At 38.5% G+C, this 24,592-nt stretch overlaps 1 protein-coding gene across 1 annotated transcript in view; it reads right to left on the minus strand.

Moving 5' to 3' along the window:
• Positions 1-20,106, minus strand: part of LOC126355398 (uncharacterized) — a 194,788-nt gene extending 174,682 nt beyond the window's left edge. The window contains exon 1 of the mRNA XM_050005696.1: positions 19,984-20,106. Within this exon, the coding sequence (XP_049861653.1) occupies positions 19,984-20,106 (123 nt within the window). The remainder of the gene's footprint in view (positions 1-19,983) is intronic.
• Between the last annotated feature and the right edge of the window lie 4,486 nt (positions 20,107-24,592).

The raw sequence follows: 24,592 nt of genomic DNA on the forward strand, positions 1-24,592 counted from the left end.
CCTCTCATGAGATATTTTCCATTTGGCACTTTGAACTATACAACAGACAAAAACACTGTATCTTCATACAGAGTGCACACACAACATGTGAAATGCCGTGAACTGGAAAAGTACCTTATGTTTAAACTGACAACAATGAACAGATCATTCTGTGAGAAACATCTGCTGACAAAACAATGTAATGCTTGATTATTGGCCACAACAATGAGTAGACAGGGCTCAGAGAGGTGTTCAGAAATAATGAATAGCATACCTCTTAATTTACACAAGAACAGTAATCATGTGTTGACAATAGATATTACTATAGCCCATCAATATCGTAGATCCTGGATCCCCCAACTATGATGCACGCAGAATTTTCTGAGATGTACTCCAGTGGCCATAGTTATGTCACAATGGGTATATAATTGAATTACATTACATTGAAAGTAGTTTCAGAAACACCTTACTTTATTTTTTCAATTCACCTGTAATAACAAAATTACAGGTGACAGTTTTCAGATTACTTCCTAATGTTTTGTGCAGGCCCCTAGAAGTGAGGGGCCCCTAGAACTTCAGGGCCCTGCGTGGTTGCATTGTTTGCACATGCATAAGACCGACCCTAGGTGACTGAATTACCAACTGTGCTTCATAAACCATGCATTATTTATTTAATGAACAGTTACATCACCCATTCAGTGAAAACAACTATAAACATTAAATGTTCAAGATTGTTCTCAGAATCAATGGAGCATTGTACACAACCTAACTATAATTCTTGTGTGTCCAGGTGGGATAGGATGGATACATGCTCTGTTTTTGTTTCATTTCTTTGAAATCTCTCATGCATTCTTGTGTCCACTGACAAAAACTTTGTTTCTTTAATGATCCTTGCAAACTTAGTTTCCAATTAAAATCTACAAAAATTGCACAGACCAAAAACAGAGTGCAGTAGTTTCTTGCCTTTAGGTGTAGGTAAATGGCAAATTGCCTTCTGTTTCTCTGGGACAAGTGCAATACTCTCATAAGTTGTAATGTAAACAATAGTTTAGAATTATTACTTATTGTCAAAAGTTCGGTCGTATGGGGTATTCATCAAAATTTGTGACTGAACTGAGAACTTTTTGTTAGGGAGAAAACTGCTTGTTATCTCCAATGTAATGTGTTCACAAGATGTTGAAGTAACTGCAGGTGTGCCTTGGGAAATGTGATGGGACCCTTGTTGTTCATATCGTATATTAATGACCTTGCAGACAATATTAATAGTAAGATTAGACTTTTTGCAGATAATGCAGTTACCTATAATGAAGTACCATCTGAAAGAAGGTGCATAAGTTTTCAGTCATATCTTGATAAGATTTCAGAGTGGTGCATAGATTGTCAGCTTGCTTTAAATTTTCAGAAATGTAAAATTTTGAACTTCACAAAATGAAAAAGAAAAGGTAGTAGCCTATAATATCAATGAGTCACAGCTAGAATCGGCCTGCTCATAGAGCTACCTGGGTGTAATACTTTGTAGGGATATGAAACAGAAAGCAGGTGGTAGACTTCAGTTTATTGGTAGAATACTGGGGACATGCAATCAGTCTACAAAGGAGAGTGCTTACAAATAATTTGTGTGATCCATTCGAAAATATTGCTTAAGTATGTGGGACCCCTACTAAAGAGGATTGACAGGCAGTATTAAATGTATACAGAGAATGGTAGCATGAATGAGCACAGCTTAGTTTGACCATGTGAGAGTGTTACAGTGATGCTGAAGAAACTGAACTGGCACAGTCTTCAAGATAGACATAAACTATCCAGAGAAAGTTTACCTACTAAGTTTCAAGAACCAGTTTTAAATGATGAGGCTAGACATATACTACAATCCCCTACTTATTGTTCACATGGGGATCATGAGGACAGGATTAGAATAAATACATCATGCAGAGAGTCATTCAAACAATCATTCTTTACATACTACATGCATAAATGAAATGGGAAGAAACCCTAATAAATGGTACAATGGAACATACTCTCTGCCATGCACTTTTCAGTGGTCTGAAGAGTATGGATGTGCATGTAGAGTTATAATGTGACCAACACCTTTTTCATTTCCTCCACTGAATTCAGGTTTCTGTAAATTTGTGGTCACTCTAGCTTTCTTCAGGTTTCTGTAAATTAGTGGTCACTACAGCTTTCTTGAAATGATCAAGTACTTCTGCAATCAGCTAGTCTCCTAAACAGTTATCTATTATTGGATGAAAGTGGTCAATGACAAGTTAGATCTGAATGGTAGCATCCTGTACTCCTAGCACCCACCCGCACAGAGGAACACAGTATACTACCAAAATGCTTCATGCAACTAATTCAGTGCTAACCCAGTGTGAGATGCATGTTGTTAAATAGTGCAGTCCCATTACATTTTTGCAAGAGTTCCTCTAGATTTTCTGGATGATCTAGTACTCATTCTAAAATGTGATTTTCTTTCCTTATAAATAACAAAATAGTGGGCTCCCCATTCCATTTGTCCACTAAAAACAACAGACTGTTATACTGGCTAGCAGACCTTTCCATTATACTCAGTTTTAGCAACCCCCACATTTCTTCCTCGTTTAATGTTTTCTTGACATGTGCTATCAGGTATGGCTTCGAAAAGTACAGTTCGCATGGTTTTATTTTTATCTTATATGGTGGTGCTTTTGCTATCCCTAACTTCCTGAAAAATACTATCTTATACGCATTCAGTAAGATGGCTAATTTATTCTTTATTGTACAACAGGTATTTCCTATTTCTGTGATCTGAGTAATTCCCTGTTCTTTAATTGTGTATTCTTCACTTGGTAGATGCTGTTGTATTTCATCTGATGTTTTTCTTCCTACTTCCCAGAGTAGTAAATCCTTGTAAATGCCTCCATTTCCTATATTTTATTCATTATCCTCCTATTTAATGTAACCTTCTGCTCCTTTTAACTCTCCTGAATCTTCACTGCATTTTCACTGAAATTAACCTCCACTTGATGCTCAGTCACCCACCCTATTTCCAATATATGACCCATACATAAATCTGGTGTGTCCCAAACATCTATTTTATACTTTTCTCCCTACTTCAGCATTCCAATAATACTTGGCATTTTACAGGTTTGCTCATAGCTCCTATTGTGCCTATGATTTTGTTCCCAGGGAACTTACTAACTTGTCTCTATTTTTCAACAGCATTTCATAGAGATTTTCTGAAATAAGAGAAATATCACTATCCGAGTCTAAAAGAGCTTTCATTCCCTATTTCTTGATTTTAATCTTTATTGTTGGTGACCTTTGTTCTGTCCCATATCTTGTCCTCTGACTTCAATTTCTGTTGGTCTTCTTTTAGATTATCACATTGTATTACTAGCATTTGTGCTGACCCTGCAGTTCCAGATCAGGCCTCTTCTAGAACTTCACTTAGTTCTCCAGTTCCTGAACAAGGACTCCTCCTTCCCTTTGTTCTTCCTGCATCTGCTACACCTATTCATGCCACAGATAAATCATTCCATGTCCACAGCTGTCGCGCCTCACCTCACCTCCTCATTTGTAGCAGCTGTGTTCCTGTCAAGTTTGTGGAACAGGCCCATTTATGCCATCACCACTCCAATCATAGTCTTGTTGTTGGTAACTCACTTCTGCTTCCTACCAACTTCCACATTCCAGAATGAGATTCTCACTCTGCAGCGGAGTGTGCACTGATATGAAACTTCCTGACAGATTAAAACTGTGTGCACAACCGAGACTCGAACTCGGGACCTTTGCCTTTCGCGGGCAAGTGCTCTACCATCTGAGCTACCGAAGCATGACTCACGACTGGTACTCACAGCTTTACTTCTGCCAATATCTCGTCTCCTACCTTCCAAACTTTACAGAAGCTCTTCTGCGAAACTTGCAGAACTAGCACTCCTGAAAGAAAGGATACTGCGGAGACATGGCTTAGCCACAGCCTGGGGGATGTTTCCAGAATGAGATTCTCACTCTGCAGCGGAGTGTGCGCTGATATGAAACTTCCTGGCAGATTAAAACTGTGTGCCCGACCGAGACTTGAACTCGGGACCTTTGCCTTTCGCGGGCAAGTGCTCTACCATCTGAGCTACTGAAGCACGACTCACGACCGGTACTCACAGCTTTACTTCTGCCAGTATCTCGTCTCCTACTTTCCAAACTTTACAGAAGCTCTTCTGTGAAACTTGCAGAACTAGCACTCCTGAAAGAAAGGATACTGCGGAGACATGGCTTAGCCACAGCCTGGGGGATGTTTCCAGAATGAGATTCTCACTCTGCAGTGGAGTGTGCGCTGGTATGAAACTTCCTGGCAGATTAAAACTGTGTGCCCGACCGAGACTCGAACTCGGGACCTTTGCCTTTCGCGGGCAAGTTCTCTACCATCTGAGCTACCTAAGCACGACTCACGACCGGTACTCACAGCTTTACTTCTGCCAGTATCTCATCTCCTACCTTCCAAACTTTACAGGAAGTTTCATATCAGTGCACACTCCGCTGCAGAGTGTGAATCTCATTCTGGAAACATCCCCCAGGCTGTGGCTAAGCCATGTCTCCGCAGTATCCTTTCTTTCAGGAGTGCTAGTTCTGCAACTTTCGCAGAAGAGCTCCTATAAAGTTTGGAAGGTAGGAGACGAGATACTGGCAGAAGTAAAGCTGTGAGTACCGGTCGTGAGTCGTGCTTCGGTAGCTCAGATGGTAGACACTTGCCCGCGAAAGGCAAAGGTCCCGAGTTCGAGTCTCGGTTGTGCACACAGTTTTAATCTGCCAGGAAGTTTCAACTTCCACATTAATTACTGTTCACCTGTTGTAGGTTCCACTGGAAGTGCTTTTCTTGCTTGAATTTCCATTATAAAACCTACTGTGCTGCATCCATGGATTCCATGACTGCCCAGCTACCTTGGTTTGCAAGTCCTATGACATTCTTTTATTACAACCAGAGATGAAAAATTGTGCTCTATACATTTGTAAATGTCAAGCTGTAAAACCCACAAGTGAGCAATTATGAATGAGAATGAAGAGAAAACAAATTTAAAGACCCAGACATTTCATTATGTAAGGCATAGTTTTCTGTTACAGAGCCATAAAATCACAAGAGAATAGCCCAGAAGGTTCGAAAAATTGGAACAAATAAAATTAATATATCAAAAGTTGGAAAGTTTGGAATAAAAGGGTTTACTGTATATGATCTGCTAAAAAGTCACTTTTCGAATAGATCTTAGGAGGAGAAACTGAAATTTAAAGAGTGAAGTAGATCTTCTCCAAGTGTAAATCTAACATCATGTGCACCTGGATGAGGCTCACCAATTTGACTCAAAATACGTTAATAGAAGCAAGTAAATGCCCCTTTCAAGTTCACAGAGTATCTTGCCAGATACTGATAGTGCCACAAGGGAAGGTAAAATGGTCTACAAAGATTTATGCATATAGTATGAGGAAAATTCATACAACAGATGTCAACAGGCATGGCAGGTGAGTGCTTAAGAGTGCAGACTTGCAAACTAGCAATTTGGTGGCCTATGTTTGAATCCTGCTGTTACCATGATTTTTTTCTATTATTTTATTCCTCGTAATGTTAAAAAGTGATTATAATATTTAAATACACTTAAACAGTTCTATTTATATAATTAAAATTAATATATTCACCATAGTTATGATTACTACCATTGTAAGTCAAAAAGCTATAGCCACCTTATTGCAGAACATTTGTCAAATTTTGCATGAACCACCACTGGTACTAGCTGAACAATCACCTTCTTAGGTTGAATATAAATATAAAATAGAGTTGTAATACACTTCATTCCCAACTGTCACATGTTGTTCCACACCCCAAGGAAGACAAAAACTTGATAGTTCTGCACAAATGCCCTATGGTGGCAATGTTAGGCAAACTACTGTCTTGGTTCATACAACAGTTACTTTTCATGATCTTGCACTGTTACAGCTATGCGGTGTGATGTGTACTATGATGCTGAAGGCTGCTCCCTGTCATTGTTTAGTTTCTTCTGTCATTTCACTTTTGTGAATACATTTTGTTTGTTCAGTTACCATGCAAAATTCCACCACTTCATTCCAACTGCATTGTTCACTATGGCGCCTCTCTGTTCAGCAATGGGTATGGTGCATTTGGGAGTGCAGGGTTGGGGGAATAGTGAATACCCAGTAGTAACATACTAGCCACTCAATGTGTTGATCATTTGGAAAGATAAATAACTTTTCACACACCATAGTCATGTCAAAGAACTATCATTATACTGAAACGGCTTCTTTATCACAAAAGAATACAAACACAGACACTTGGACCTATTTATGTAAATGTTCCTGCTTCAACTTCTGACAATAGCATTTGGTATGATGACTAATCATGGCAACTGGTGCCAACTACTTGCACTCCACAACTAAAAATAAAGATCACTGTAAGGCAAAAATACCTTACAATGGCCTTTCATCCCAGGAAGTTTCATCATATTTCCGCCTCCCTTCCTGAGTGTTTAACTTTTTTTGTCAGCTAATGTATATTAGTTATGAGAAATTTCATTATGGAATACATAAGCTGGGAAGTAGTAGTTAGTACTGACAGATCCTTGAACAGTCCTCTACAGGACAATCTTGAGTTCACACCACAAACAATCTGTACTACATGCTTTTAAACTTAGACAACTTTAGCACAGTTTCATGAATTAAATCATCCTTATGATCCCTCATAACATTATAACAATGAAAATAATCAATTTTTGGCAAAATAATTTAATTGGGTAGATAACAAATCTACTCACCAAGCAGCGGCAGGAGAACACACGTACAAAAAAGGTTTTACTTATGAAAGCTTTTCTAGCCAGTGCCTCCTTCTTCTGGCAGAAGGATTGAATGGGAAGGAAGAGGGGTGAAGGGAAAGGAACTGGAGAAGTTAAGGAAAATGGGTAGAATTTGGAAGAGTCACCCAGAACCCTGGGAAACGGGACACTTACCAGACGGGATGAGGAGGAAAGACTGATTGTTGGGGACAGCACAGGACAAGATTTGAAAGCTGAGAGCTTAAAGGTGGAAGGTGGTATGCAAGACAGAGATTGGTGCTAAAACATCATGCATGAGTTAACAAGAGTGAAAAGCTAAGTGCATTGTTTGTAACAGAGATGGGAGGAGGAAGGCGAAAAATAGACAGGTCAGAAAATGGAAGATGTAGAAAACTAAAGCAGAATGAAGAATGGAGGTGTTAACATGAAGAAATTCTGAGACAGAAGAAATTAAAGTAAATTAAGGCCCAGTGGGTGGCAACAACTGAGGAAATGTAGCACTAGTTCCCACCTGCAGAGTTCTGAGAAATTGATGTCCAGGGGAAGAATACAGATGGCACATGTGGTGAAACAGGTACCAAGGTCACAACTGTGCTCTGTAATATGACATTGTGTCATGCCAGTATACACCCCCTGCCTATGCCCATTCCTCCTACCCAATAACTTGCTGGTAGTCATGCCAATGTAAAAGGACAAACAGTGTTTACATAAAACCTGGTATGTGACAGGTGTCATTTCACAAACGGCTCTCCCTTTGATAGCATATGTTTTTCCAATTACAGGTCTGGTATAGTTAGTGGAAGGAGGGTTCATTGGGCAAATTTTGTAGCAGGTTTGGTCACAGGAGTAGGATTAATACGACAGGGAGATGGGTGCAGAAGGAGCGTAGGGTCTGACAAGAATTTTGAGGAGATTAGGAGGGTGACAAAAAGCTACTCTAGGTGTGGCGGACAAAATCTCAGACAGAATGGATCTCATTTCAGGGCACAATTTTAGGAAGTTATCGCCTTGTCAAAGTAGCTGATTAATACATTCCAGGCCAGGATAATACTGATTGACAAGTGGTGTGCTCCAAAGACGTTTTTTTGAGGAATCAGCAGTTCTAGAGTTGGATGTGGTGACTTGGGAAATCTGCTTTTGAACTAGGCTGGTGGGGTAATTACATCCAGTGTAGGCTGAGGTTAGAATAATGGTTTATTGCTGTAAAGAGTGCATCAGAACAAATATGTTTGCCTCAAATGCCAAGGCTTTATGGGAGGGAATGTTTCACAAGGAAAGGATGGCAACAATAAAAAAAAGTAAGTACTGATGTTTGTTAGTAAGTTTAATCTGGACAGAAGCCTAGCTTTTATTCAGTGAGGATGATATTAACATTGAGGAAAGTGGCATGGGATTCAGAATAGGACCACATGAAATTTAATTGGGAGAATTTATTTAGAGATTCCAGGAATTTTAATATGTCAGCCTCACCATGAGTCCATATGGCAAAGATATAAACCAGAGGCTGAAGTGTTATGGGTCCCAGGAAAGCCCCCTCCAAGTGGCCCATGGAAAGGGTGGCAGGAGCCATACTAAATCCCATGGCTGCATCCCTGATCTCTTTGTATGTTTGCCCTTCAAAGGTGAAATAGTTGTTGGTAAGTATAAAATTGAGTAAAGTGAGCAGGAAGGATGTCGTAGGTTTGGAATCAAGTGGGCATTGACTCACAAAATGGCCAACAGCTGACAGAACATGTACATGGAGATGCTGTTATAGCAGGAGATGTCATCAATGGTAACAAACAAGGTGTGTGGTGGGAGTGGGACAGGCTCATTATGAAATGCAATGAAATAGAGCATGCTATCTTTTTTATTTCTGTATCATCTATGTCTGACAACATCTACAGTGCAAATAAAAGTTTGGTTATTGGCTGCAATAGTTCTTTGGTATTCTTCACTCAATTCAATTGATTACTAAGTTGTAATCCCAAGAATATAACACTGTCAAGCTCTTCTATTAGTTTCTTATTATATTTTAGACACATACTCTGGTAAAACCTATAACAAGTTCTCAATAGCATATAATGGGTCTTTTAAAAATATAATTACAAAGAATCAGCTAAAAACATTTATTAAGATCTAAGAAAATTTTATTAATCAATATTTCTATAACTATACTTGATTTGCTATGTATTTGGATGTTTATGTCATCTTTATGTCATCAGGAAACCAAACAAACTTGAAGTGTGGTAATGTTACTGATGGAGAGTCATTAATATACACAAGAAAAATAAGGGCACCAAGATGAAATATTATGAACACCACATGTAATTAATTATTTCCTGAATGGACAATGACCAATAGCAAAATACAGGATCATTCTCTATTGAAAGCATTGTTTCCTGCTAGAGAGATATGATTTTAATGATTTCCAGTTATACTGTAATAATCAATTTATCTAAAATCATAGTGTTATTTACTTAGTCAAATACTGTTGACAGACAACAAAATATTCCAGTATCCTGTAATCTGTTATCTAATGAATTAAATACATACCAGCTGTATTCGTAAACAGTGTCCTCAACAGTCAAACTGTTTAGAAATCTACATTGTAATTGTAACAACATATTATTTATAGTCAGGTGGTTAAGAAGATGCTTGTATATTAAGTTATCTAATTTTTAAAAATGCTGAAAAAAGTGATATCGGATGGAAGTCTGGGGATACTTCTTTGTTTCCTTTTTTATAGAGCTGCTTAAATTCATGATATTTCAGCCAACTGGGAAATTTTCCAGTTCAATCTGGAGCTGGTGACACAACTGTGCAGTCACATATTGATGTTTTATTTGTCGCAACGCTATACGTCCAGATATTAGCAGTAGGATGGATAGGGTGTGTGTGCGTGCTGTGTGTGGGCACAGGAGGAACAGGCCGCAGTTCGCGAGCAGCTGAGCATGCTGTTGACCACTTTCAGCCGCCTTTAGGCCGCTGCCTTGAGGTGCAGTGACGGCGGAGGGTCTGGCGTGTCGCTTGAGACACCCCAGGTATCGCTTTCTGCGTCCACTGACTCAGCCGCCGAGGCACCTTCTAGTGTGTAGCCGGTGCGTTGGGGCCGTCATCACCTCAGGGTGAGTGGGGCAATGCAATGCGTTCGCGTTGCTCGAGGCGGAGGGTCAATGCGGAGGCTGGCTGGCTGGCCTCGTCCATTCCTGTCAGTGGGCAGGTGGCCGCTCCTTCAGCAGGACCCAAGCAGGCACATGGGGGCAAAGACTTGCTGGTTATTGGGAGCTCCAATATTAGGCGGGTAATGGAGCCCCTTAGGGAAATAGCGTACAGGGCTGGAAAGAATTCCAACGTGCACTAGGTCTGTCTGCATGGGGGGCTCGTCCAAGATGTGGAGGCGGCCTTGCCTGCGGCTATCGAGCGTACGGGATGCAGTAGTCTGCAAGTAGTTGCTCACGTCAGCACCAATGATGCCTGTCGCTTGGGTTCTGAGGCGATCCTCAGTTCATACAGGCATCTGGCGGATTTGGTGAAGACCACTGGCCTCGCACGCGGGGTGCAAGTAGAGCTCTCTATTTGCAGCATCCTTCCCGGAGTAGATTGGGGTCCTTTGGTTTGTAGCAGAGTGGAGGGTCTCAACCAGAGGCTTCGTCGACTCTGTGACGGTCTTGGCTGCAGATTTATTGACTTGCGCTATTGGGTGGGCAATTGTAGGATGCCCCTAGATAGGTCAGGGTTGCACTACACAAAGGAAGCGGCTACTTGGGTAGCAGAGTACTTGTGCCGTGCACATGGAGGTTTTTTAGGCTGGGCAGTTGCGAGGTGTCCTGATGAACACTCACCAGTCAACGTGCAAGCAGGGAAATCAGGATGCGCTCAGTGTAAACACACTTCAGCTATCAAGATATTAGCAGTAAATTTTCAGAGTGTTCGGAATAAAGTTCCTGAATTTAATGCCCTGCAGCAAGCATGTGGCACGCAAATTATTCTCAGAATTGAGACCTGGCTGAACCCTGAGATAGGAAGTTCTGAAATAGTTAGTGAGGGTTGGAACGTGTATCAGAAAGACAGGTTAGACACCGTAGAAGGTGGTGTCTTCATTGCAGTTGATAAAAATATTGTGTCTACTGAGGTCGAAGTAGAGTGTGATTGTGAAGCTCTCTGGACATGTTTAACAGGGCTAGGAGAAATAAAGTTAATTGTTGGGTGTTATTACTGGCCACCAGGTTCCACCGTGACAGTTCTAGAATCATTCAAAGGGAGTCTACACTCTGTATCGCAGAAGTACCCAGATCATGCTACATTAGTCGGAGGCGACTTCAACCTACCTAGTATAGACTGGGATGTCTATGGATTCATTACAGGTGGTACAGACAAGCTGTTGTGTGAATTACTTTTGAACACATTATCCGAAAACTGTCTTGAGCAGCTAAATCAACAGCCAATGCGTAAGGGAAATATTTTAGATCTGGTAGCCATGAACAGACCAGACCTCATTGACAGTGTCAGTGTTGAGACAGGGATTAGTGATCATGATGTTGTCATTACAACTATGGTTACAAAAGTAAAAAAGTCAGTCAAGAAGTCTAGGAGAGTATTCTTACTAGAAAGAGCAGAGAAGCAGTTGTTAGCATCCCACTTAGTAAATGAATCGACTTCATTTACTTCCAGTACGATGGACGTGGAAGAATTATGGGCAAATATTACACACATTGTAAATCACGCTTTGGAGAAGTATGTGCCGAAAAAGTGGGTTATGGATGGAAAAGACCCACCGTGGTTTAACAGCACAATTTGGAGAATGCTCAGGAAGCAAAGATAGTTGCACTCATGGTACAAGAAAGATCGGAAGAATGAGGACAGTCAAAAGTTAGTAGAGATTGATGCTGCTGTAAAAAGAGTGATGTGCGAAGCATACAACCACTACCACCATCATACCTTAGCAAAAGATCTTGCTGAAAACCCAAGGAAACTCTGGTCTTACGTAAAATCGAAAAGCGGATCGAAGGCTTCCATTCAGTCACTCACTGATCAGTCTGGCCTGGTAACTGAAGACAGCGAAACGAAAGCTGAAATTTTATATTTAGTATTTCAGAAATCTTTCAAGCAGGAGGATCATACAAACATACTGTCGTTTGAGTCTCGTACAAATTCCCGTATGGAGGACATAGTGGTAGACATCCTTGGGGTTGTGAAGACGGTGAATGGGTGGAAAATAAATAAATTGCAAGTTCCTTATGGGATTCCAATTTGGTTTTACAGACAGCACTCTATTGCATTGGCTCCTTACTTAGCTTTCATTTATCATGAATCTCTTGCCCAACGTAAAGTCCTGAGTGACTGGAAAAAAGCGCAGGTGACGCCTGTATATAAGAAGGGTAGAAGGACGGATCCTCAAAATTACAGACCAATATCCTTAACATCAGTTTGTTGTAGGATTCTTGAACATATTCTCAGTTTGAATATAATGAATTTCCTTGAGACAGAGAAGTTGCTGTCCATGCATCAGCATGGCTTTAGAAAGCATCGGTCCTGCGAAACGCAACTCGTCCTTTTTTCACATGATATCTTGTGAACCATGGACGAAGGGTATCAGACAGATGCTATATTCCTTGACTTCCGGAAAGCATTTGACTCGGTGGCCCACTGCAGACTCATAACTAAGGTACAAGCATATGGGATTGGTTCCCAAATATGTGAGTGGCTCGAAGACTTCTTCAGTAATTGAACCCAGTATGTTGTCCTCCATGGTGAGTGTTCATCGGAGGTGAGGGTATCATCTGGAGTGCCCCAGGGAAGTGTGGTAGGTCCGCTGTTGTTTTCTATCTACATAAATGATCTTTTGGATAAGGTGGATAGCAATGTGTGGCTGTTTGCTGATGATGCTGTGGTGTATGGGAAGGTGTCATCATTGAGTGACTGTAGGAGGATACATGATGACTTGGACAGGATATGTGATTGGTGTAAAGAATGGCAGCTAACTCTAAATACAGATAAAATGTAAATTAATGCAGATGAATAGGAAAAAGAATTCCGTAATGTTTGAATACTCCATTAGTAGTGTAGCGCTTGACACAGTCACGTCGATTAAATATTTGAGCGCAACATTGCAGAGTGATACGAAGTGGGACAAGCATGTAATGGCAGTTGTGGGGAAGGCGGATAGTCGTTTTTGGTTCTTTGGTAGAATTTTGGGAAGATGTGGTTCATCTGTAAAGGAGACCGCTTATAAAACACTAATATGACCCATTCTTGAGTACTGCTCGAGTGCTTGGGATCCCTATCAGGTCGGATTGAGCGAGGACATAGAAGCAATTCAGAGGCGGGCTGCTAGATTTGTTACTGCTAGGTTTGATCATCACGCAAGTGTTACGGAAATGCTTCAGGAACTCGGGTGGGAGTCTCTAGAGGAAAGGAGGCATTCTTTTCGTTAATCGCTACTGAGGAAATTTAGAGAACCAGCATTGAGGCTGACTGCAGTACAATTTTACTGCCACCAACTTATATTTCGTGGAAAGACCACAAAGATAAGATAAGAGAGATTAGGGCTCGTACAGAGGCATATAGGCAGTCATTTTTCCCTCATTCTGTTTGGGAGTGGAACAGGAAGAGAAGATGCTAGTTGTGGTACGAGGTACCCTCCGCCAATCACAGTATGGTGGATTGCGGAGTATGTACGTAGATGTAGATAATTGACTGGTTACACAAATAACTTACTGAATTCAGAAGAATACTGGCTTATTAACTTTTCTGTTATTTCATCATAGTCATTACAATTTTTTGATTGTCAAGATTTTATGATGGACATAATTAATAGCCTGGCAGAGGTTCATTGAACCAGCTTCAAGCTATTTATGTAACATTCCACTCTCAAACACTTAAATGTTTCTGTGTGTGCTCTGATTTCTCTTATTGTGTTGTGATGATTATTTCTCCCTATGTAGGTGGGCGCCGGCAGAATATTTTGTTACTCTGAAGAGAAAGTTGGTGATTTAAATTTCATGAAAATATCCTACCACAATGAAAAACGTATTTGTGTTAATGACTTCCACCCTAATTCACATATCATAACTGTGGGACACTCTCCCCTGTTTCACAATAATACAAAATGAGCTGCCTTTCTTTGAACTTTTTTTATGTCCTCCGTCAATACAATGTGATGTGATCCCATACCACGCAGCATTACTCCAGAAAAGGATGGACAAGTGTACTGTAGGGAATCTCTTTAGTAGACCTGTATCTTTTTCTAAGTGTTCTGCCAGTAAATTGCAGTCTCTGGTTTGCTTTCCCGCAAACATTTGAGTTTAAGAAACTTCCTGGCAGATTAAAACTGTGTGCCAGACCGAGATTCGAACTCCGGACCTTTGCCATTCACGGGCAAGTGCTCTACCAACTGAGCTACCCAAGCACGAGAGCTTCTGTAAAGTTTGGAAGGTAGGAGATGAGGTACTGGCAGAAGTAAAGCTGTGAGGACGGGGCGTGAGTCATGCTTGGGTAGCTCAGTTGGTAGAGCACTTGCCCGCGAAAGGCAAAGGTCCCGAGTTCGAGTCTCGGTCCGGCACACAGTTTTAATCTGGCAGGAAGTTTCATATCAGCGCACACTCTGCTGCAGAATGAAAATCTCATTCTGGAATCATTTGAGTTTAAGTTATTTGTAATTGTAATTCCTAAGTATTTAGTTCAATTTACAGCCTTTAGATTTGTGTGCTTTATTGTGCAAGAAAAATTTAATAGATTCCTTTTAGTACTTATGTGGATGACTTCACACTTTTTATCATTTAGAGTCACATTCAATACCAACATTTTGACTGATATAGTGCAGCAACCATTATCAAAGAGGCAGTCTCCAATCACCACTACGCTGAGGGCAGTGCCTCGGACTCTTGCAAGCAGTACACTGCCAATGTAGACTAGTTAGAAGTGGCCTTGGAAGGAATTTAAAAAAAATCATTTTGCCATTCAGAACTCTAAAATGGTGTGTCAGTAGAATCTGTTCCCAGAGCTGTGAATACTTCAGGACAATGCAAAAGGACACACACTACAGCATTAATATGAAATGTTTTTGATAGTAAGAACTATCCTCACAATACTACCATAGATGCATTGCTGGTGGGCACTCTTGCATTTCTAGAACTCCTACACTGACTGTTCTGCCAGTTTGACAAAAAAAGAGCACTTCAGGATAAATCTCATAATCATCCACAGACTGCAATAGCCAGGTGATAGTACCGAATTTGAACACTTGTAACTGTCAGTCGGTGATCTATTGTGACTTTGCAACTTTCCACTTTGTGTTTGTACATAGTTCTGTGAGCAAATACTACTAGCACAGCTGTCCAATGTGTTAAATGGTGTAACCTCCTTCCAAGTCCATTCTGAAATACTCTAGTCCAGCTGGAACCAACACACCACTTGCCAGAGTCCGTCACAGCTCCCAGTGTATGCAGGGACTGGAGCTTGCCTCCACTGTGTTGATTCCAGTGCAAAGCTAGACATAACACTTGCAATGTACCTGCAGTATGTGAAAACTCTATTTTGCAACATGGCATCATATACTGAACATGATATTTTTAGTAAAAGTTATGAAATGCTCCTTAAAAGTTTTGTAAGATTGCAAAAATCTGTAATCATTGAGGGCATATTTCCTGACAGACTTAAATGTGCTGCAGTAACCCCCAGCTACAGAAATTGAGCTAAACAAACCACCTGTAATTACAGATGATACAACACTAAGTCATTTAACTGAGTAGAATTTGTTACTACTTCTCAGTTTGACTTTCCTCAAAGAGTCTACACAGAGAAAGCAACATAATACTTCTGTAATGAAACACTAACAGAGCCAAACAAGAATTATTTTCTACATCTATATCTATATCTACAACCATAATCTGCAAACCACTGGGATCTGCATGGCAGAGGGTACATTGCATTGTACCAGTTCTTTGTGACCCTGAAATTAATCTAATTTTGTCCTCACAATCCCTATGGGAGCAATGTGCAGAGGATTGTAGTATATTCTTAGAGTCATCATTTAAAGCTGGTTCTTGAAACTTCGTAAGTGGCTTTCATCTGTCTTGAAGTCTTTGCCACTTTAGTTTCTTCAGCATCTCCACGACACGTCCTTGTGCGCTGAATAAACCTCTGACCATTTGTGCTGCCCATTAGTTCTATTTGGTATGGATCCCACACATTTGACCAATATTTCAGCATCGACCACACAAGTGTTTTGTAAGCAATCTCCTTTAGAGACTAATTGCATTTCCCCAGAATTATATCTGTCAACCAGAATCTGCCACCTGTTTTACCCACCTGAGCCTATGCGATTGTTCCAGTTCATATATCTTCTCATTGTTACACTTAGGTTTTTGTATGAGTTGAGCAATTCTAATTGTTTGTCATTAACATTGTAGTCATAGGATACTGTTTTTTTTATTCTGGGAAGTGCATTTTTATATTTCTGAACATTTTAAAAAAATTGCTAATCTTTGGGCCAATTTGAAATCTTATCAACACCTGACTGAATATTTGTGCATGCAGTTTTTTCAGGCAGCATTTCACTGTAGATCACCATTTCTTCTATGAAAAGTCTGACATTGCTATTAATAATGTCTGTCTGGTCATTAATATACAACATGAGCAGCAAGGGTCCCAACTTCTCTGGGGCATACTTGAAATTATTTTTACATCTGCTGATGACTCTCCATGCAAGATAATAAGCCCTGTCATCCCTGCTAAGAAATGCTTAATCCACTCAACACAATGTTGGTATATTATGTATCCTTGTTAAAGCCTTTGACTGTGTGGATCCCAAAATCCTACTTTGCAAACTACAGTCTTATGACATTAACACCATCCCTTCTTAACAGAAAGCATATGGGCTCATTAACAGGGTGTGTTGCAGGCATGAGACTAACCTCATGTTAGGGAAATACAAATGTTGAATGTCACAAGGAAAGGCCTTGGTTCCACTGTTGTTTCCAATCAACATAAATTATCTTCCTATGATTCTGAAAGATGACTGAAAAATTTTAATGTTTGTTGATGATATTAGCAATCAAAGACCCAAACTCAACCCTAACAGGCAGGTCAGGACATGGCTGAACAGGCCTACAAGCAATTCACAATGAGTTATTTGAGTCTTAATCTCGCTATGACTCATATTATGCAATTTTAAACCAGCAAATCTGCTAGCTCTGGAAGAAGACCTCAATGGTCATACACTAAATGAAACACACTATGTAAAATTTCTTTAAGTCCACTTGGATAACAAGTTACAGTGGAGTCAACACATAGATATACTAATCAGAAAGCTCAGTTCAGCATGTTGTGTCCCTGTAAGAATCTCTCATTGTGTTGACCTTGGGAGAAAATGCAAATGTTGGAGATTGAGCCACAAACAGTGTTTGAGGCCTTCATAGAGCGTTTTTGTAACGAATGCAGATAACAAATTGATTAATCAACAGTATAAATTAACTTATTTTTCTTACACAGAGTAACAGAATGCAGGGTAATGAAAATAATCTCAAAACTCAAAATAAAAACACCTTGTGGTTGGGATGACATACTGTCCAAATTACTTACAGACTGCAGAAATGAATCAATAAAACCACTTAACACATTTAATAAACATTTCAGTTGGCCAGGGGACATTTCTTGACCTTTAAAAATCATTGAGATATAACCAGTGTATAAAAAGGGAGCAACAACAATTCACATAAATGATTACAGGCCAGAATTGTTAACTTCAGTGTTTGGCAGTCTACTTTTAAGAATAATTTTAGAGAAAACTTAATCTTTGTTCTATAAATACAACCAACTAAACAACTCAGAGCAAGGGTTCCAAAAAGGGCAATCCACAATAACAGCAGTAACATTTTGTGTGAACTGCTAAAAAGGCTGAATGCAGGAAACAAAGCTAATGGGACTTTTCTTGATTTGTTAAGACCTTTGAAACTGTGGATCATCCAGTACTTCTATCAAGTCTGAAAACTTACATTGTAAGAGAGGAGCCACTAAATTTCTTGAGTTCTTGTCTCTGAAATAGAAGATAATCCACTAAACTACATTATAAGAATGAAAGTAAGATCCTAACAGTAAAATCAACATATGGAGTCCCATAGGGAACAATTATTGGGAAATTTTCATTTCTCATACCTATAGTTTTATGACACAACACAGTCACAGAACTCATAAGCTAGAGAAGTAGGTTGACCATAATCTTTATTATCTGGTGCTATACTGAACAGCTAGTATCACAAAACAATAAATAGAAATTTGATATGATCACAGACTATCTAACCAATGAATAAACTTACTTTCAGTAAGAACAAGACTGTAATGGTTTAGTTGTTCTTAAATTATAACCATTCTCAAGAGGATATAAAAACTGCGTTACTATCTATGGCTGAAACATCCAATACATACACATTTTTAGGTATTGTGGTTGATGAACATTTTAAGTGGAAACAGCATGACAGCTACATACATAAAAAATAGCTGCAACACCTCCTCTTCTTATACAAATATGCTATGGTTTAAGTCATTCATATGTGCAATAAGCAAATGAATATTGTATCAGTGCACCCTCTGTCTACATGGATAGGATATTAAAGCTTCAGAAGAAAGCAGTTTGAATAATTGCTAATATAAGTAAATGCCAGTCCTGTAGCAGTACTTCATCAAGTATAACTTAGTGATTGTTTGTTCTTTCTATGTCCTTCAGACAATTATGCTTCTACAAGAGAATGAAGAATTAATTCATAATTACAAAACATGAACCAGTGTGATTATCACTGGATACTGAATAATAAAAGAGTTACAAATTGTAGTCCACTTGCTGGTAGAAGACAACTGCCAAATAAAACCAAGCAACTCTAAGGAAATGTTTTTAAGGGAAATTTAAAGTAGTTTTTAATTAAAAGATTTCTAGACTCCATTATTGATAGTACTATTTTTGTTCATTAGAGCATATTAGTAGTGATAAATATTTATATAATACTATCTAAGAGCAACTTGAATATATTGATTACATTTATGAGATAGGATCATTGTAAATATTATTAAAAATGATGATATCCGCAGCTGCAAATTTATTATGGACAAATAAAGATTATTATTATTATTCTGGGGAATTGCACATAATGTAAATAACATGTTTCTTCAGCAGTAAGAATATTTTGTAAACTAGATAACTGTATCTTTTGCAAAACCCTTTTTAAGCATGTTGGATTCTTACACTCACTTCCTAGCACATTTATTCATTAATAGTTTTTGTTCCCGATTGTGAAACACATATGTGCCTAACAAAGATTCAGGACCTCAATTACTTAGTGAGTTGTTACCTTAACTCCTTAAGTTATTTATGTGACTTAGTAGCTTGAGGGAGATTTCTTTCAAATTAGCATAAAACTTTAATGATCTACTGTAATATTGTCAGTAATGGAAGAATGACAAATTTTGAACAATCTTATTTTTGTATTTTCTTCAGTGTTCCTTCATTATTAACTGGATTATTGGTGGTAAATACTATGACTGTCACATAATGTCTAATGCATCTATATTTAATTATTTATTGATAGTATTTATCTTTTAATGTCTAAGGAACAGAGAGGGGTGAAATGATAGTGGTAGCATAAGAAACCTCTGCCACAAACCATAAAGCAGATTGTGGAGAATATATATGTAGATGTAAAAGCTTTTGGGAAAATATCCATCTTCTTGGGTAGCCAATGTTTTCAATTATTGGCTGGGAACCATTTCTTGTTTCCATTTTCATCGCCAAGCTGTAGTGTTTTTCTGTGCTAGTACATGTTTCAACTGGGACCATGTTTATTCTGCAGTTTGTCATTTCAAAACGACCTCCTTTAGAAAAAGCCCAAGTAAGCTCATCGTTAACCACAAGAAATGGACAGATACTGCTTTGATCAGAGTGAATGCTTCTAGAAATTACCTATCAAATAGAAGCATACAAATGCAGTCCAGGTTGTGTATGATAAAATCCAATGATTGAGAGTAGACAGGACAATATATAATATGTTCCACATAAACCTATAAAGCCACTGCATATTTCTTGTTAAACATTTTAACAGCTATATGTGCTAAAGTTTCAATCTAATATCTATTCATAATCCTTGTTAAGACATGTAGTAATTAGTGAAATTTACAATAAACTTTTTTTTACCATAAAACAACTATATAAAAAGTGCAGGAAACAGACCTGCAAGATGACAACCAGTGTGCAGACAAATAGTACCACTGCTCTGACAACATATCTGCCACCACCAGTATACTGTGTGCACAGTTTGTTCACACATGAATTACTGCAAAGAGCAGCACACATTATTGTGAGGTATGGTACATGTCACAAGGAAATTCAGAATCTAAATGACAAGCTGAAACAATGACTTTGTATGTAAGTGTGTGTATCTTATCACATACATGGGCTAAACACTTACTGCTTTCATTTAGTCCAAGATAAGAAAAAAATGACTGCTGATAAAGCAGACAGTTATTAACATATCAACCATATTATGGTCAACAACAGTAAATCACACTCTCTTTTAATATGAATACTGAGATTTACTGCTGTCATTCTATGCACCTATGAGATTCACATAAAAATAAGAAAGAACATGCAGAAGATACAGATTATTTTATTTCAGTATAGGACATATATCAGTTCTTGGTAAGGTACACTGCAATAGGAATCTAACTCTTTATCACACTGTTTACTATAGCATTCTATAAACAAATTAATAACACATGTCTGTATCCATATATGAAGTGTCTAACAAATCTCTATTTGCAATGTGAATTGTGTCAGACATAGGGGATATAAAAATGAAAAAGCTGGCATCAATCTTACTTTCATTCCATAATGTCATATGGGATTATTTTTTGGGGTAATTCATCAAGCCAAGCTAAAGTTTTCTGGGCACAAAAATGTGCAGTAAGAGTTATATGTGGTGTGAACTCAAGAGCATCCTACAGAAGCCTGTTTAGGGAACTAGGGATACTAACTACTGCTTCCCAATATATTTATTCCTTAATGAAATTTGTCATTAAAAATATATCACTTCTTCAAACCAACAGCTCAATTCATGTAATCAATACTAGAAATAAGAATAATCTTCACAAGGATTTAAAGTCACTTAGACTTGTACAAAAAGGTGTGCATTATTCAGGAACACTCATTTTCAATAACTTGCCAACAGCCATAAAAAGCTTAACAACCAATGAAATTCAGTTTAAGAGAAGCCCAAAGGATTTATTGGTGGCCAACTCCTGCCCCATTGACTAATTTCTCAGTAAAACCAACCGATTTGTGTATAAAGTATAACTTCTGCACAATTTCAGTGCAGTAATGCGTTCACTGTAAATGAATGTGTGTGTGTGTGTGTGTGTGTGTGTGTGTGTGTGTGTGCAAGTACAATCTAACTTCTGCACCATTTCAGTGCAGTAATGTGTTCATTGTAAATAAGTATTATAGTAGTTGTATTACATGTTTATTACCTTATAAATAAATAAAAAAACTTTTTTATTTTAAATTCAGTGCATTAGTATTACTATTTCATATAGTGTTCATTATGACGATTATTCCACTTGGGACCTGTGGAATGGTACATTAGCTTATTTGTTTTAGTTGTAAATATTTGTCATGTATTGTTGTTTTTCTGACATGTTCTGCATCCTGGAGGACCTCCTCACTATGGATCAATCGGAATGAAAGTAAATCTAATCTAATGTAATCAAATATTAACTGAAGCACAGCCTACTGATTTGTGTACATTTTTGTGTTGCTTGTATTTCAGTTCTCTCTCATTATTATTATTATTATTATTATTATTATTATTATTATTATTATTTCCTTCTTATCTCAGATGTTATGTCTGGTCAAAAGTAGAAAGTGAAGCGGACCTTGATCAAGCGTGACTTCCTTTTAACTGTACGGTATATGTTATATTGCATTTAGGAACTTTCGGGTAATTGAACATGTATCAATAATTACGGATTTCTGTAGTTGTATATATAAGTTTGGATGTAGCTGTATTGCATTGATGTACTGGTGGATATTGTGTGGTATGACTCCTGTAGTTGATAGTATAATTGGTATAATGTCAACTTTATCCTGATGCCACATATCCTTGACTTCCTCAGCCAGTTGGATGTATTTTTCAATTTTTTCTCCTGTTTTCTTTTGTATATTTGTTGTATTGGGTATGGATATTTCGATTAGTTGTGTTAATTTCTTCTTTTTACTGGTGAGTATGATGTCAGGTTTGTTATGTGGTGTTGTTTTATCTGTTATAATGGTTCTGTTCCAGTATAATTTGTATTCATCATTCTCCAGTACATTTTGTGGTGCATACTTGTATGTGGGAACGTGTTGTTTTATAAGTTTATGTTGTAAGGCAAGAAGTTGATGTATTATTTTTGCTATATTGTCATGTCTTCTGGGGTATTCTGTATTTGCTAGTATTGTACATCCGCTTGTGATGTGATCTACTGTTTCTATTTGTATATATATTGCCTTTTCTTAGCCATGTGTTGGATGTGTCTTGATCGATGTGTGGCTGTGTTAGATGATATGGGTGCTTGCCATATAGTGTTTTCTTTTTCCAATTTACTTTCTTCATATCTGTTGATGTTATGTGATCTAAAAGGTTGTAGAAGTTGTTATGAAATTGCAGTGGTGTAGCCGATGTATTTATATGAGTGATTGCTTTGTGTATTTTGCTAGTTTCTGCTCGTTCTAGAAAGAATTTTCTTAAATTGTCTACCTGTCCATAATGTAGGTTTTTTATGTCAATAAATCCCCTTCCTCCTTCCTTTCTGCTTAATGTGAATCTTTCTGTTGCTGAATGTATGTGATGTATTCTATATTTGTGGCATTGTGATCGTGTAAGTGTATTGAGTGCTTCTAGATCTGTGTTACTCCATTTCACTACTCCAAATGAGTAGGTCAATATTGGTATAGCATAAGTATTTATAGGTTTTGTTTTGTTTCTTGCTGTCAATTCTGTTTTCAGTATTTTTGTTAGACTTTGTCTATATTTTTCTTTTAGCTCTTCTTTAATATTTGTATTATCTATTCCTATTTTTTGTCTGTATCCTAGATATTTATAGGCATCTGTTTTTCCCATCGCTTCTATGCAGTCGCTGTGGTTATCCAATATGTAATCTTCTTGTTTAGTGTGTTTCCCCTTGACTATGCTATTTTTCTTACATTTGTCTGTTCCAAAAGCCATATTTATATCCTTGCTGAATACTTCTGTTATATTTAGTAATTGGTTGGGTTGTTGATTTGTTGCTGCCAGTAGTTTTAGATCATCCATGTATAGCAAAAGTGTGATTTTGTGTGGGTATGCTCCAGTAATATTGTATCCATAATTTGTATTATTTAGCATGTTGGATAGTGGGTTCAGAGCAAGGCAAGAACCAGAAAGGACTTAATGAGTCTCCTTGGTATATTCCACGCTTAATCTGTATAGGCTGTGATGTGATATTATTCGAATTTGTTCGGATATTAAGCGTGGTTTTCCAATTTTTCATTACTATGTTTAGGAACTGTATCAATTTAGGATCTACTTTGTATATTTCCAATATTTGTAGTAACCATGAGTGGGGTACACTATCAAAAGCTTTTCGGTAATCAATGTATGCATAGTTGTGCGACCTTTGTTTAGTTTTAGCTTGATATGTTACCTCCGCATCTATTATCAGTTGCTCTTTACATCCTCATGCTCCTTTGCAACAGCCTTTTTGTTCTTCATTTATAATTTTGTTCTGTGTTGTATGTGTCATTAATTTCTGTGTAATGACTGAAGTTAATATTTTGTATATTGTTGGTAGGCATGTTATGGGGCGGTATTTAGCTGGGTTTGCTGTGTCTGCTTGATCTTTAGGTTTCATATAAGTTATTCCATGTGTAAGTGTATCACGGAATGTGTATGGGTCTGCAATGTAACTGTTAAATAATTTAAATAAAATAGAAAGAAACTTCCACATGGGAAAAATATATTAAAAACAAAGATTCCAAGACTTACCAAGCGGGAAAGCGCCGGCAGACAGGCTCAATGAACAAAACACACAAACACACACACAGAATTACTAGCTTTCGCAACCGATGGTTGCTTCTTCAGGAAGGAGAGGGAAAGACGAAAGGAAGTGGGTTTTAAGGGAGAGGGTAAGGAGTCAAGGAGTCATTCCAATCCCGGGAGCGGAAAGACTTCCCTTGGGGGGAAAAAAAGGACAGGTGTACACTCGTACACACACACACACACACATATCCATCCGCACATACACAGACACAAGCAGACATATTTAAAGGCAAAGAGTAAGGGCAGAGATGTCAGTCGAGGCGGAAGTACAGAGGCAAAGAGGTTGTTGAAAGACAGGTGAGGTATGAGCGGCGGCAACTTGAAATTAGCGGAGGTTGAGGCCTGGCGGATATCGAGAAGAGAGGATATACTGAAGAGCGAGTTTCCATCTCCGGAGTTCGGATAGGTTGGTGTTGGTGGGAAGTATCCAGATAACTCGTACGGTGTAACACTGTGCCAAGATGTGCTGGCCATGCACCAAGGCATGTTTAGCCACAGGGTGATCCTCATTACCAACAAACACTGTCTGCCTGTGTCCATTCATGCGAATGGACAGTTTGTTGCTGGTCATTCCCACATAGAAAGCGTCACAGTGCAGGCAGGTCAGTTGGTAAATCACATGGGTGCTTTCACACGTGGCTCTCCCTTTGATCGTGTACACCTTCCGGGTTACAGGACTGGAGTAGGTGCTGGTGGGAGGGTGCATAGGACAAGTTTTACACCGGG

This window comes from Schistocerca gregaria, chromosome 3 (assembly GCF_023897955.1).
Source record: "Schistocerca gregaria isolate iqSchGreg1 chromosome 3, iqSchGreg1.2, whole genome shotgun sequence".
Taxonomy (NCBI): domain Eukaryota; kingdom Metazoa; phylum Arthropoda; class Insecta; order Orthoptera; family Acrididae; genus Schistocerca; species Schistocerca gregaria.